At 36.5% G+C, this 16,756-nt stretch overlaps 1 protein-coding gene across 2 annotated transcripts in view; it reads left to right on the top strand.

The window, feature by feature from the left end:
- The window catches only part of ZFAT (zinc finger and AT-hook domain containing), a 74,459-nt gene that overhangs the window by 43,888 nt on the left and 13,815 nt on the right, over positions 1–16,756 (top strand). For both annotated transcript variants that reach the window (XM_083860695.1, XM_083860696.1), the window contains exons 9-14: positions 869–1,018; positions 2,840–3,013; positions 6,160–6,248; positions 8,646–8,784; positions 14,641–14,759; positions 16,140–16,266. In XM_083860695.1, the coding sequence (XP_083716821.1) occupies positions 869–1,018; positions 2,840–3,013; positions 6,160–6,248; positions 8,646–8,784; positions 14,641–14,759; positions 16,140–16,266 (798 nt within the window). The remainder of the gene's footprint in view (positions 1–868; positions 1,019–2,839; positions 3,014–6,159; positions 6,249–8,645; positions 8,785–14,640; positions 14,760–16,139; positions 16,267–16,756) is intronic.

Here is a 16,756-nt window from a genome sequence, read left to right on the forward strand (position 1 = left end):
AACATTATCTCATATGAAGGAAATACACAGAATTGAGTGTGTCTAGCTTGAATAAGAAAAGGCCAGGAGAGGAATCTTAATTGCTGTCTTCAGCAATCTAATTAAAAAGAAGACAGAGGGAGATTTTTCTTGGAGCTGTACAATGAAGGGATGTCAGTTGAAACAAGGAGATTCTGACTAGAACTGTGAAAACAGTTTGGACTGTAAAGATGGCTAAACACTGAAATGGGCCAAGAGAGGCTGTAGAATCTGCATCCTTGGCTATGTTCAGAACAGGACTGAATATGACCCCAAGCAACTTGATGTAACTTTGAAAATGGAACTGTAAAGTTGAACCTCCTTGGAGTAGGTGACCTTAGAGGTCCCTTCCAGTCACATTTATTCCATGAGCCTGTTTTATCCTTTAAATGCTCATTATCAGCATTCTGACCACTGTAGCTGTGGCTGAAGTGAATTGTCTTCGTATCCTTGACATCTGGAAATCTGGAGTGAAATCTTGAATAAAGCTTTTGAAAATATTGAAAAAAATAGTACCGGTTTAGTTTATGGGGAAGGGTCACAGTAATAAAATGATCTTTTGTGCCAATGGCCCAATCAATTTTTTTTATATTTAAAATACTTTATTTTTTTTTAACAGGCAGTGAGGACAGTGTGTTCACAGATCAGGAGAGTAAGGACAGAGCATCCTAGAAGGCCTAAAGGAAAGAAAGGTCTTTGTGCTCTTTGCTCAAGTCAGTTTTGAGTGAGAGTAGGGGAAATACAGCTTTTAAAAAGTTGGACTGAATCAGGATCTAGTTGTTCAGTATTACTTACAAAATAAATTCCCTCATGTCTTTCTGGTTCTCACTACCTTTTGAATTTCTCTCAGAGGTTTCAATGACTACTATTTCTGAGATTCTTGGCAGAAGAGTTCAGCTGAAAGGACTTATTGGAAAACGAGCTGTGAAATGTCCCCACTGTGATTTTTATTTCATGAAGAATGGGTCAGACCTTCAGCGTCATATTTGGGCCCATGAAGGTAAAACTCTGGTTTTAAGCTTTTGGGCATAAAATGAGTCTCATATTCCACTAAGGCTTTGCTGACATAAAAAACCAGGTTCAAGTTTATTTCTATATTCAAATGCAAAACGTTAAGCTGCATTGGAGGTTAATTAATTAGTTTAATGGATTCTGGATCACATATGGAGCTTCACACTCAGAACATGAACAGACAGTTTAAATGTTTTATATAAATTAATAAAATTCTGATGCATTTTTTTTTTGAAAACTCATTTATAAACATCTATGAAATATTCTATGTGAGTAAGGAGGATTGAATTAAATACATGCTCAGTATTTTAAAACAAGTAATTTTCTGTATCCTCTTATGAGTCTCTACTGCTCCTTTTACATTTGTCCAAATATCTTTGGTCTGGAAATCTGTTAGTAAATCAGTTGAAATCCAGTTGCTTTGATCTATACATATAAATTCTGTGAGTATTTTAATTAAATCCTGAAGAGCATGGCAGCTAGCTGCCACAGACACTGACAGTGATCAAAATCCCCTAAGATAATGCTCATCATATTTATGACTTTTTTAGGGAGAAATTCCAGTAGTGTGGCAAGACATGGGTTAAAAATGCCTTAAATTTAAAATCTTTAGACAGTAAAATCTTGTGTGTACCCATTCTGTGTATTTTTATGAAAGGTTGAAGACAGCTTACATGGTCTTCAGTCACATTAGTAATCAATGGAACAGATTGCCTATGATTTTACGTTCTTTAGCCATCCCTCTGCATAAAGGGGATAATGGGATTTGGTATCTCTAACTGATATCCTGTTTCCAAAGTGTTCCTGTATAGGTAGTTCAGCACATTTGTTTGAGTGCTCTAACTGTGAACTTTCCTGCCTATGTAGCAGAGCAGGGCTCCTCTCCAGTGGCCTTTCCTCCATTAAGGAGTTTAGGTAAGGCAGAATGTAGGTTAGAGAAATTCCTTTTGTATTCCGTAGACAGAGTTCTTTTTTTTTCTGACTGGGACTGAGAACCCATGTCATCCAACTAGCAGGAGAAAGAGGTGAATAGAAATTTCTTCCCAAATTCAAGTGTGCAATCAAATCTGCTTAAAGCAGACTGTAATTCCTCATGCTTGTAAATCTAATTTTAAGGTCATGACTATCAGTCTAAAATGTGCAGACCCTCATGAAACTGTTGAACTACTCTGCCAGTTCAGATTTATTCAGCTCTTCTTTGAAGGATTTACTTTGTTCTTATAGACCTTCTGTTAGATGATACACTGGGTATCTCTCTGTGTGCTTTGGACAGTTTGAGAGAAGTGAAGTTTTAAGTGCTTGTATCAGCCTGAACATTAGTAAATCTGACAGTAATTAACAATAAAACACAGCTTGCACATTAAACTTCTCCTTTCCTATTAACTGCCTGATGAAACAGTCCTCCTTACAGCAGGTTCCTCACTGTTGATTGCAGTAAATGGAGAATGGTAGTTACTTGAAGACTTCTACAGGGAGACGCCAGCTCAGTATCAATCTGGGCAGTCTGGATTTTACTTCTAAATGAAAGGCAGGCATAGCAAGGCCCAAATATCAGTATTTTCCTGGTTAAACTCAGTACCCGTGAAAAAACTCCTCCTTTCTCTTGGCAAGTTAAGTGATGCTGTCACAAGCTCAGCATCATTTACACAGAAGCTATAGATGAAATTTCTTACTTGTGGAAGTCCAAATTTTGAAGTGTTTCTCTTTGTTCATGTTGTTCACATGATTTGAAATTTCTTTCAAGCAAATGTCCACCCTCTCATGGAAAGGCACAGCCTGGTTGTTTCATGGTATATTTTTTCACGTTTAGGTGTCAAACCCTTCAAGTGTTCCCTCTGTGAGTACGCCACTCGCAGCAAGAGCAACTTGAAAGCCCACATGAATCGTCACAGCACGGAGAAAACCCACCTTTGTGACATGTGTGGGAAAAAGTTCAAATCAAAAGGCACTTTGAAGAGCCATAAACTCCTTCATACTGCTGATGGTAAGTGCATGTTTATTAAAATCTATTTTAGGGCAATAAACATTGGCTCTACTACAGGCCTTATTGACAAATGCTTTTCAGTTAAATACTTGAGTGTGATTTACAGATTTTGTTTATTCCCAGGAGACACCATGTGGGAAATAATTCAGAACTTTCTGAAATAATTTCTGTGAAAGACAATAATTTTTCTGAAATACTAGGTTTCTCTGAAATTTGTGTTGGCTTTGTATGCCTTCCTTGTTCTTACAGTAAATTGTTTATCTCAATAGAAATTTGAAATTGCCAATAGTTGTGAGTTTAAATCTCTTACTGTTTTATTCTGTGAGAGTGTTATTAGGATTCTGGTGTCTAATCAGCCAGTGGCCAGCCTGGGCACTTATGTTCTACAGTCTCACACTCAGCACCTCAACTGCCCTGCAATTTCAGTATTTCTGTGATGTTAACTGAAAAAAGGAAGATGCACATCCAGAAAAGTATCCCATCATATGTCAAATTTTAAAGCACAACAATACTTTATTATTCTGTGATTATCGTATTGAAGTAAATTATTTAGTAGGATAAGTATGACTTAGTAGCTTGATCTTTGTTACTCATGCAATTGTGTCAAACTTCATTCCACTTTTTATTAACCATTTCATTTGCATTCTTTTTTTTTTTTTCAAATTACATCTTCAGAGAAAGCACACAATGCTCTGTTACATTTTTAGAATATATTTGAAGTTTCTGTGTCAGAGATATTTTTTTAATGCTTATGTCTATGTGTTCAAGTGAAAGATGATCATTTTACATCAATATGCTATGTCTTACAGGAAGATTATAGTTATTGTTTTATTACTAAAGTTACTGCAGAAATGCCATGTGTTAGTAAATCACTTGTTACTGGAAAAGTATTTTCCAGTATTTTGAAATAACTTGATCAGTAACAAGTAGGTCTGGCACATGTATCTTAACCTTCGTATGCGAGAATCAAGATTTTAGATACCAAATGCAAACTTCAGCTGATTCCTGGCTAGGAGAAGGAGGCAACTTGTCATATTTGAATGAAAAGAAAATTTCAAGCATGACCAGTCTAAAAATAAAAAGGAAAAGGTCTCTTTCTGTGGCCCTGTTAAAAAAAAAAATCACTTTATGGGATTTCATTTCAAAACCTTTCTGTTTTGTTTTCACCATCTGGCATGATCAAATAGGGAAATTCAACAATGAAAGTTGAATTTGTTTTCACCTGTGTGTTAGTTAGATTTCTTGAACAATCTATATGTGTGTAAGTTATTACTACATTTTATCTGAGACTGCTTTGAAATTTGGTGATGTAAAGAATAGCACAATAGTTGAGCAGGATCTAGCCATGTCTGGATTGGCTTTAAAAGTGGGAAGTTAAACATTTAAATCCATGTGAGGAACTGTGTTCTTTTATAAGTTACTGCTAGGTCAGGCTGAAACCTTGGCTCTAGAGGCATTGTTATTACCAGGAGCCTTCTTTATCTGGCTTCAAACTCATCATCTTCTGAAATAACTCCAGTGACTTCTAGTGGAAGATGTCCCAACCTGTCACAGGGGTGATGGGGGTTGGAACAAGATGATTTTTAAGGTCCCTTCCAACCCAAACCATTCCATGACTCTATTCCTTTTTGGTGAACCTCCATTTTTGACTGGTACAAAAAAATCCAAGACTTAGGCTCTTTTGCCTTGCTTTTCTCACTCCCAAAACTGTTCCAGGGAATTCCCAGTACCTTTGGAAGGTGGGTTTTATCATTGGCTCCAGAGAAGCAGGATCTCACTGTCTGTGGAGTCTTAAGTAATTTTTTTTTCACTAAGTCCACCCCAACAAACTTTTCATGCATTTCAAACACTTGTGAAAAAAGAAGAGGACATTTTTCACCAGGAATGTGGTTTGTCAGGGGACTTTCAGCCTCTTGAGTGACAGTTTCTCTTTGCCCAGTGTCCCTGCCTGTAGTGACAGCACTGCAAAAGATCTTAGCAGCACACATCTAGCGTTCTTCAGTTATTTCATAAATAAGTGGATTTGAAAGCTGTTTCACTGTTTATGAGTCCTGTCTTCCTGACTTATGAATCCAAGCAATTTTTGTTCAAATATCAGAGCCCTGCAAGGTCAATTTGAGTCGTGGAATATAAAGTAGTTTTGTGTCTGATTTATTCTTCTCTGAAAGACAGACTTCTTAACAGTGACAGATGGAAAGCAATTCTGTAGTCCAGAGTCATTACTGTTTGTGGTTAGAAGTAAACCAGAAAGCCTGATTTTCATTATTTTATTTAGATACCAAAAAGTTCTTCTTTGCTGTGTTTTATGGAAACTTGCACATTTAGTATAAAATGCCTTTACCTTTTTCATCAGCATCTGGAATCTAAAGAAACTCCATCTCTTTGTGATAATACAGAATATTATCTATTTTGCTTTTACTTTACCTTTTGGTTATTTTACTTTTGGAGTAGTTTTTAGCATATCCTTATTCCACATCAGTCAAATACAATTTGCCAGCCTTGCACATTTAATTCAGGAATGAAGTGTGCTGTATTTAATGCCTACCTTGTAATTTGGCTGGAGGTAGCAGGACTGATAGAATCTTAGAGGCAAAGTAAGGAGAAAGAGAGTGTGAAATCCAGAGAATAAAAGGAAGGAAATAGTGTTCATTTAAATCATAAGGGAAAAAATAGTTTAGTGAGAGAGACTGCTTTGAGGGGAAAATGTATTTGAATCACAGCAATTCAGTGCTTAGGACAGAAATAACTAAGCCCATGTGAACATGATCAAACATTGGTGTTTTAAAGATTTCCAAGTGTGCTTTACAAACAGCAAAGTAGCTGTGCCTGCAGTTGTAAATAATGGATTTCCTTCTTCCATTTTGGCTGCACTGTAACAATTCATTTTCTTCTTTCCTAAGTGACTATCCCAGGAGAATCCAGAGCATTTAATGCTTATAATTTAAAGATTACACTCAAACCTTTTTTCCTCCCTTATTCTGCTCTTAGCTCTATTTAACCAGAATTTTGCAGAGCAAGTGCCAGGCTTCCCTTATTGTTCATTGTTCATTCTTAGCTTTTTGGAATTTATCTTTATGAGGAAATAGAATCAGTAGTTTTCTGAACTTAAATAAAAAAAATTATTCCATTTCCCATTGCCATTTCAGGAAAGCAGTTTAAATGCACAGTGTGTGACTATACAGCTGCCCAGAAACCACAGCTCCTGCGTCATATGGAGCAACATGTCTCTTTCAAGGTAAGAAAACTTACAAATCATGCTTGAAGTTATTAGGAAATACACAGAACTTTAGATAACAGTATTAAAACTGGCACATTTTCTTGTTTGATGACAATTAATGGTATATAAACATTTTAATATTTTGGAAATTTTGACTTTATATTCAGACTATTGAGATAGGTTATTTTGTTCATGACCAATTTGTAATTAGTAGTTTTACTTGACAAAAATATCTGTATGTTGCAATATGAAACAAATGTATTGGGTTTGATTGTCAGTCCTTGAGAGTGTGAATCTTATGTACCTTAAAATGTGCTAGAGAGGTATGAAATCAAATTCCCTATATCACTGTTCATTGCCCACCTGAATTTTCCCTGAAGTTTGCCAGTCTCTTGACTATAGATGAGTTCATATACTTGAAGAGAATTAATTTTAAAATACCCCATTTATTTGAAACATGCATTGGAAAGAGTTTTGAAAATTGTTAATGTTTTTTATGAAGTATTTAGAATAGGGATGCAGTTTATTTTAATAAATGGTGGTATGTTTTTATTTCTAAATTTCACATTGGTTCTCAATGTGATAGGTCCTAATGTAATGTGTTGTGAAATGTTATATTCAATAAATAGGAATTATACTGGTTCTTTTTCCAGAAAAGACAGTATTTTTTATTTATGAAAATCTTCATTTTAATGTGAGGCTTTATCTTAACAGTGAGCATATTTCTTATTGAAAATATCATACTATTTTCATATGTAACATCTTTCATTATCTCACAGATCATTTTACTTCTATATAGAGTACACTGCAGGCATTCTTAACAAGTATCATAAGGCAATGCAGTCTTTTCAATGATGGTTTAAATTTTGGAAGACAAAACAAGTCATCTAAAGAGATGATACATTTTGAACAAATACTTTTTCTGTCTTATGTGGTTTTGCTCCAGACTTAGATTTTTAAAAAAGTTTTTTTTGTAAATGAAAATACATAATTTTCCTTTTTTGGTGGCTAAAGTGATGGATGTACTCACAGTACAGTTCTTGAAATGTAGCTGGTTCTGACCTTGGGATCTGCCCACACATAAGTCTGGCAGTTCAAGACATCTTCAAGAGAACTGAACACTGCATTAGATCAATCAAGAGTATTTGTTTAAAGGAGTTCAAAATATATTTGCCTCCTTCTAGTACAGATGTTTGCATGCTTATGAAACTCAGAAAAATGTCACTACTTATGTGACCTAATGATCCTTTAATCCATCATATTTCCCAGCTCCATGAATTTGCAATCCTGCTATCCAATGGCAGGTAACATGCATGACTTGCACCAGTGAGTGCTACAAGAGCACAGCAGTCTGTCTGGATTATTTTCTTTAAAACATGACAGTTTCAGCAATAGAAAGAGAGCATGCATCTCTGAAATATTGAGTAGCTGAATGTTACAGTACCCTCTGAAGCATAAGGTTAAGGGAATCTGAACATCACTTTTCTTCCTTATTTTTGCTGTTTGGAGCCTGAAGGGAGATCATGAGCAAAATGAGCTTAGGAGAGTATTCTACTCAATGTACCCTGACTCCAGACATTTCCATGCTTTAAATTCAGCTCCTGGATGAGCATTTCTGTGCCAACCATTTTCTGCTGAGGAGCTTTAGGTGGGGCTGCTGTGCATGAAACATTTTCCATCCTATTCTGAGGTACTTGACTTTTCCCTGAGGACTTTGGTCAATATCTGCATGCTTTTACAGGACCTAATGGTTGTGTCAAACTGCCTATAGCTGTGATACATCTCAGTCAGAAAGTTATTATCAAAGGTTAACTTTAAACTCAAATGTTTGTTTTTCTAATTTGTTTTTTTTCTTTAGGAATTTGTCTGAGATGTGTTCTTAAAAAATTGATCAATTTAATTGCCAAAATCAGCTCACCAAATGGTCAGAGAAATGCAAATGCCAGGGAAAGGTGAAAGAAAAGGGAAAAGAGGAAAGAAAGGAAAAAAGGAAAAGAAAGGAAGCCTGTTAAATTAGATTGGCTATACAATCATGTTTTACTTTCAGTTATTTAATTGTCTTGGTGCTCTTTTTCAGGCCAAAGCTCACAAGCAGCTGAGTCATTTCATACTAAAGTCTCCACATAGTCAGACCTGTTACCATCAATTATGAAAACACATAGCTTACTGAATTACAAAAACTGGGTAACAGTATAAGAATAGTGAGAATACTTGTAGTCTCGCACATAATAAAAAGTTCCAAATTTAGGTAATGTTTAGTTACAACTTCAATTTCTTTTGAGTTTTCAAAGGTGTCCTTGAAAGATACCCAACCCAGAAATGAACATGGTTTCTTGGGATCAAAACATTGCAGCTTAAACCTATTTCTTGAAGAGGTGAGGAAATATAGTCCAACATTTTCCTTTTTGCCCCCAGCCCTTCCGCTGTGCACACTGCCACTATTCCTGCAATATATCTGGTTCCCTGAAGAGGCATTACAACAGGAAGCATCCTAATGAAGAGTATGTCAATGCAGGCTCTGGGGAGCCTGCAGCTGAAGCTCTTATCCAGCAAGGTACATCTCCACCATATAAGATTGTTTTTTTCCTTTTCCCTGAAGCAAATTTGGTGTGAAGATAAACTTTTGTGCAGTATGTGTTCTTCAGCTTATTGGGTGTTATATGATAAATCATTATTCCTTTTTTGTAATTCTGAAATGGCCACCTTTTTTAGCCTTCATTCAGTGTCCTTTGTTCTTGGCTTTAAGGGTGGGGGAACCAAAGTTTTGTTTGACCTTGCCTGTGCTATTTGTTGTTGCATACATTTATCATTTACACTTGTCTCTTTTTGTGAGTATCACTTTATGTTGAAATGAATGATAAATTTCTAACGTGCTGCTGATAAATTTCTGTGACAATTCTGCAAGGTTGAAGTTGAGGTAAGGTTGAGCAAACATAAGGAAGGAGACTGAAGCGTAAATGACAGCAAATTATTCCCCCACTAGAAAAATCTGGGGAGAAAATAAAGTACAGGTAAAACAGGTTAGGAATTGTTATGCTCAGAATCTTGTTTTTGGGCAAAGGAAGCACACCTTGTCTAAGTAACACCTTGTGTAAGTAAGCCAAGGATTTATTAGAAGTATAACAGAAATCTTTACAGTCTAATTTAAATTTTGTCTGGCTCCCATAAGTAGTTTTGCTGTGACACACTGGGTAGATGAACCAAAGCAAACAGTCAGGTACGATTTTGGGTGTAAAGCTCCTTCAGTTCTAGTGCCTGGTGTGAGGAATATTGAGCAAGAAGAGGAAAAAGCCAGATTAAATATTAAATTGTGTGGAAAATATTTTAATTCTTGGTAAAATTAAGTTTCCTTCTTTGTTACTCATAATTTTAGAAAGTCCTTTCCCTATTTTTAATAGAAATTGCTAGCAGTTTCATCTTTTGGAATCTTCAGTTTCTGATTTTGTTGAAAAAGATTACAGACCAAAATAATGCTGTTGTATTAGATAATGAATTAAATGTAATTCTTCTAAGGTTACATTGTTTCTAAATGTTACTTCCAAATCATTAATCCAACACATAAAATTTATCTACTGAAGGCATTAATCCATATTAAAATACTGCAATCATGACACAGAGAAAGATAACTCAGTCTGAGACTCTCCCTTTAAACTTGCTCTATAAGGGGAAAATGTGTAACTACAATAAGTAATCTGAGTCTGTGTTGGTTTTATATAACATTTCTTTGTTTTCTTTTGTAAAAAAAACCCCACCAATCAAATAATTTTAAAAGTAAATATCTGTAACAGGGTAGGAATAAATAGTATAATTTTACAATTATTTTTTCAAACAATACAAGTCCATGGGGGGACCTGCAGTTGTTTTAAGAAGTAATATTTGCTTGGTCAGTACTCAGAGCCGCTATTTTGTAGTCAATCAGATTAAGGAAGAGCCCTTCACTATGGGGAGCTTTGTTTAACTTCCCAAATATCTGAGCACCTCAAAGAATCATTTGTCTGTAGCCACTGTTAGGAATAGATATGAGAGAATGAATTCTCCTAGTATAAATTAGGGATCATACTTGCAATGTTTGGAACAAAGAAAATTAATCTTACACTGATTAGGCTTTCCTTCCCCTTTGGGAGCCAGATAAATGCAGTTCTGAAAATAATTCTTTTCCACTGAAACAAAAGAACAGTAAAATTGTTGAGATGCAAGGGTAGCCTTAAAATGGAGACATTGGAGTGAGGTAAGAGAGAAGAGTCTTTAACTTTTTCCTGTGTTGGAGATCCTTTTCACACCACATTGGAACAGTGGACAGGATGAAATTTAAGAAGTTCAAATGTCAGCTTCTGCACCGAAGATGGAGTAGTGCCTGGCACTAGTCTGAGTGAGATGAGCCCTGCAGACAGGGATCAGCTCTCCAGGAGCCAGCAGTGAGCCCTGGCAGCCCAGAGGACAAATCCCATCCTGAGGTGCATTGAACACAGCATGACCAGCAGGAAAAACAGAGGATTATCCTGCTGTGCTCAGTGTTGCAGCCCTGAGTGCAGGGCTGGGATCCACCAGGCAGGGATGTGAAGGTTCATGACTGTATCCAAAAGGAAAAAACTATGGTGATAGGCTGGAAGTCTTGTGAGGAGCACCTGAGGGCTCTGGGCTCGTCTGGTTTGGAGGAGACTGAGGGGCAACCTCATTGCTCTGTAACAGCTTCCTGAGGGGAGAAGGGGAGAGGGAAGTGCTGAGCTCTTCTCCTTGAGATTCAGTGATAGAACATGTTGGGATGGTTCAAAATCATGCCTGGGAGGCTTAGACTGCCAGGAATTTGGAAGCATTTCTTTACTGAGAGGGTGGTCAAACAGTGGAACAGAGCAGTGATCAGTGCCTCAATGTCAGTGTTTAAGAGGCATTTAGGCAATGCCCTTAACAACAGCTTTAACTTTTGGTTTTCCCTGAATTGGTCAGGCAGCTGGACTAGGTGGTCTTTGTAGGTCCCTTAAAACTGAAGCAGCCTATTCTGTTCTTTTCATCTCTGGCATCCTTCTTTCTCTTCCTCTCCTTACACAGCATTTATATTTTCTGTGTTGACAGCAATGCTGTGCCTGTTTTCCACATTCACCTGTGGAAAAGTCAGGCATTTTAGAGTAGTAATGAGGCATCAAATCCATGTAGGAGCTGTGAAGTCAGTCTCTTCTCAGGGCTGTGTAATGAAGAAAGCTGTATTAATAGGTGTAATTTTCCCACATGCAGCTTCCTTTGCCAACTCAATTTCCTGTTCTGTGATGCATCAGATGGATCTTGCACCTGGGCTCAAAGCAAGACCAGAGATTCCTTATCATGCTATAGAAACATCATTTTTTTCTCAGTGTTTTGGCATCTCACTGGGTGAAGAATTGTTCCTTGTGGGAGACATTTGCATTTGGAAGTGATAAACATGAATCCTGTTGAAGTTAATAAAAGTTTTCCTGATTTGGAAATCAGAATGCCTTCTGTATTTGGTTCACACAGCACAAACACATTACTGTGGACACATTATGCAGGATGACAAGTAAGTAATATTTGTCATATATGACACCTGGGTGTTATACAAAGAAATAAATGTTAGGAAGAAATTTACTGTGAGGTACTGGAAAAAGTCACCCAGGTAGATTGTGGATGCCCCATGCCTGGAAGTGTCCAAGGCCAGGTTGGATGGGACCCTGAGCGACCTGGGCTAGTGGAAGATGTCCCTGCCAGTTGGCAGGGGGGTCAGAACAAGATGATCTTTAAGGTCCCTTCCAACCCAAATCTTTGGATGATTCTGTGTGTTTCTGAACTGCTTGGGCCAGAAGTTGCACCTTGGTGCCTGACTAGCTTCTGTTTAGTTTCAATTTACTCTATTCGTAGATCTGAAAAGCAATTTTGGAAAATTATTCATGTATTCATATAAAGGAAGAAGACCTTTCAGGCCTGATATTAAACAAATCCTTTGAAATGAAGGGAATATAGGTGAAAATGAAAAGGAGAGAGTACCAGCAAACAAAGAGGCTTGAAAAGAAATTGAGAGGGGAAAGTAACAAAGATTAATATCTAATAAAAGCTGTCTATATCTATTTGTGTTGTATTCTGCTTGTTCTAAGTTACCCACTGAGCCCAGAGTGAATTGCCTCATACTTGTTCATCTCTTCTACTCTCAGCTGGTTTTTGACTGCATTGCAGGCATTGCAAATAAATTTAATTGGAAATATTTATATGGATGTAGACTGCTGGACTGTACTCAAGATTCCTAGAATGAGCTTATAAATAAATGAATGATTCACAGAAGAGGGACTGTGTTCATTGGAGCAACTGCACTGCCAAGGATAGACAGCAGTATTTAATTTCTGGGCTTGTGGTAGAAATTGGATTCACCCAGGATCAGAGAAATGCTTGGGATTTTGCAGGGTGTGTGTGTGTTTCTTTGTTTAAGTAGAAGTCTGCAATCTGACATTTATTTTAGTATTATAAAGTAATAAAGGAAAATAAATAGCATAAGAATTTGATATATTCTGCAAAGGGAGCAAGAATATTACGCATTACCCTCTAGTTTTTCTGCAAGGCCCTGTCTGTGTGCTCATTTGATGGCTTATTTGTAATCCTATTTGCTTTGTGCTGGGCAAGTCACATACAATTTTTCTCAAATTTGTTTCTTTTCTCCTCACTGACACTCCCTCCCATCCATAATCATTTTGTTTATGTGTCTGAGAGACAGATTTTCATTTGTGTTTGTGCAGCTGCTTGTGCAGGCCATACATGAGGATCCAGCTGTGGCCTCAGTGTTCTGAGCTGTCATTGCCTGCTTTCTTTATACAAAAATGAGAATTGTTTTGTGGAGATTTTAGGCCAATAAATAAAAAAGAGCACATGTCAATGGAAGAAAGTTGTGGAGCTATGTAAGATCTCTGCCTGCAGTATTTTTTTATAAAACATCAGCTTTTTAATTGAAAGTAGTAAAGGTGTGTAATTTGACTTTCTCTGTATGTTATTCATTATTCTAAAGAATTTTCCAGAAATTAATTTTTCTGAGCTTCCATATCAAGTCACTGATATGGAGTTATATATTACCAGTTGAATTCTATGCTTCTATTACTTGCTATTTAATTAAAGTCATAACGACAAAAGTTACAGATTTAATTTACCTGGTGTGTTGTTATAATAGTTTTGATATCAAAGTAATGGAGAAAAGTGTTCACTGTTTCACAGCAATGTTTTCCTTAATACTCCAGATTGGTGTGAAATTAATGTGTAATTTCATTTTCTGTAACTGATATTATCTAATCTAATCTGTTCTAATCTGAACTTTTTGAGTTTCCCTTAGTAAAACTGTTTCAGTTTTGCTTAGAGATGGAACAATGAGCATCTGCTCTAACAATGAAGTTTGGTAAAGACTTAGCAAAGAGGAGAGTTAGTCTGGTAACAATCAGTGTCAGTGAAATACCCTAGAGACTGGGTGTAGTTACATTCTGTTTTATCAAAATAAAAATTTTGTTTCTTTTCACCTGGTTACCATATGATGCTTTCCATTGATGTAAAATGGGATGTTTTTTCTAATCACTTTGGTCATAAAAGGCTCTGCAGCCAGGTCTTGGCTTATAATCAGCTTCTGTGAGTCTGTTTGATGCCTTTGAACATGGTGGTAAGAATCAAGTTTTGCCACGATGATGTGGAGTCAGACATTGGGAGCCCAGTTCCTGCAGTGGCATAAGGCACTTCCCCAGCCATTAGATTTGTTACAGTGAGTTCTGGTCACCTAATGCAACAATTTATCCCAGGCAGATTATTCTTGTTCTCTTCAGTCAATAGAGGGGAAAAAAAGAGAAATCCTTATTTGCATAATTACAAGCAAATGGGATCTGACATTTGATCAAAGGACTTTCATAAGCAAAAGAAGTAAAAGCTCTTTAATCTCGTATTAAAAATTGGATTCTCATGATTTTATCATGCTTAGTTTTTTACCTGTAATGCTGCACATTCACACATTAAACACTGTGCTGACTTCATGTTGTGCATCATTTTGTAGACAGAAAACTTTATTTACAGTTTGCATCTTAACATAAATCTCAAGAGTAAAAATATTTACATGAAGAAGATAACATTGTTAACTCTTCCTAGTTCACTTTGCTAATGTAAAAAAAAAAAAGTTTGTTTTAAAACTTGATAAAACTAGAACTGTCTTAGAGAAGACACATTAAAAATATTACTAAATATTAATTAATTATTAATATAGATTAATATTTAAAAGTTTGACATTGGTATGTATGTTAAATATTAACATATTTCATGTTGGACAAATGGCTAAAGGAAAACATTTTACAGTTACATGACTTGATTGAGATGGGGTCAAATTGAACAGTTACTGCATTGAAAATGAATTTGTATGAAAATAACTCAATTTATTTGTGTTTCCTTGTAGGTGGCATCAAGTGTCCTGTTTGCAGCTTTGTATATGGGACAAAATGGGAGTTCAACAGGCATCTTAAAAACAAGCATGGAATGAAGTTAGTGGAAAATGATGGGGAGACCAAATGGGAGGTAAAGCAAAACAACAATGGCTTTGACCATGATTTTTTAAAATTCTAGGGAGAAAAGTAAGGATAAGAATAAGAAGTGTAAAAAAATGTGGTTCTGACTTTATATAAGATCAGAATCTTATCTTTGTTTGAATGCATGCCTTGTTATGTCTGTTAAATTTTAATATATGGTAGGGTTAACAACCTTGTAAATGCTTATTTTTGCATTTTAGGATTATAGTCCTCTATTTGCAGCAAAAGGGTGAAAGCTTTTGCAAAAAAAACGTGAAATTGAAAAACTTACTGCATTTTGTAATATCCCAAATATCCACTGGTGTTAACCAGATGAGCAAAGCTGTAGAAAAAAGCTTATGTCTTGGGGCAGAGAAGGCTAGAATCTAAAAAACTGAATTTTTTAATTGATTAGCTGGACAAATCATGTTAGACAAAGTAAGTCTTGTATGATAGGTTCTGTGTTTTCAGCTTCAGCCCTGGAGATTCATGCAGAATCAATGGGAAAACCACAAAATTATGACTGGCCATTGGAGTGTCTTCCACTGCCCGAGCAGGCTGATTTTGGAGTGCAGTGAGAGGAAAAAGCCAGGGGTCAACTGCAGCTGCCTGACCCCCACAGTTTTAGGCCTCTTCTGCTGCATTTCAGTCTGGCCCCCATCACCAATCCAATGCCTGATTTGGAAAAGCTGCCCTGCAGGTCTTGTCTAACAGTTATTGAGTATCCACAGAAGGAAGAGTCCTTGAAAAGCACTGGAATAGGTTATATTTGGACAGCTGTTTAAAGAAGACAGGACAAGCATTTTAAAATGTAGCCCTTCAGAGTCTTTTGTCCATATTCCAAATGATTCTCTGTGCACTTTACATTCCCTGTAGCTACCCAAAGCTGAAAACATAAGGGGACATCCTGGATGTAAGAATGTCTCTGTTGCTGAACTGGCTATAAAGAATTCCCATCAGAGCAGGAATATATACTGACAGCTTGTCTTGAAAAAAAATCCCGTAGTTCATGGAAAGGATAACTTTTCTGAAACAAAATGCCCTTTTTTTTTAAGCTTCTGAAGTGTTTTGGCAGATCTGCATTATAAATTCATTTTGCTTAAAAGGTCTTTGCTAAACCCTGATAAAGTACAAGTCTGTTGTGAGTTCTAAGAAAACTGTGCAACAAAAGTAAGATCAGGATAACTCAGCATCCTTAGAACAACTTTGGAAGTAGAATCTAGAAGAACAATGTGGGATGATTATCCTGTCTGCCATGTAATACTCTTCTTGAATTCTGTTTCACCCAGTGTAGCTCTTGTTACAGTATTTGTTGTCCAAACTCATTCCTTGTTGTTGTTAAATCACTGAAATGAGATTATTCATGCCTTGGCTGGGTTTTGTTTCCAAGTTAACTGCTGAAGTTTCTGAAGAAGCAGCCACTCAGTATCTCCATATCACAGAGGCTGGGGAAGACGTTCAGGGCACTCAGGCTGCTGTGGCTGCATTGCAGAACCTCAGATACACTTCTGAGAACAGTAAGTTACCTTTTTCTAGGTTGGAACACCTTTTTTTTTTCCCCAAAATATCTAATTCTTTTGAGTGTACTGGGTAATATATGAACTCCTGTGATCTCCTATTGAAAATTATGAAATAAAGTCACACAGAACTTACTTCTGGGGGGTTATATTTTCTTTAAGTATAAATGAGAAATAATAATTCATTATGAATTTCTATATCCTGAAGTCATTAATACTTATCACTGCCTATTTTGCACTTTATGATTAGCTGTGTGGAATTTCCTGCCTATATTATTAAATATACTGTGAAATTAGCTATCTTGGCAGAGTAGATGGTGTGTATCTAATGACAATTCTCTGGCTATTATTTTTCTCTCTCTCTGGCTGTAGTCAGCAATTCTGCAGGAGTGACATGGTGGAATAGCTCATTTACCATGTTCCCAAGACAGCCCTAACAATCTCAATTTTGATGGTACACAAAACTAAGTGAGCTGTTCTGGATCAGGTT

This window comes from Zosterops lateralis (genome assembly GCF_965231275.1).
Source record: "Zosterops lateralis genome assembly, chromosome: 1".
In the NCBI taxonomy this organism is placed as follows: Eukaryota; Metazoa; Chordata; class Aves; order Passeriformes; family Zosteropidae; genus Zosterops; species Zosterops lateralis.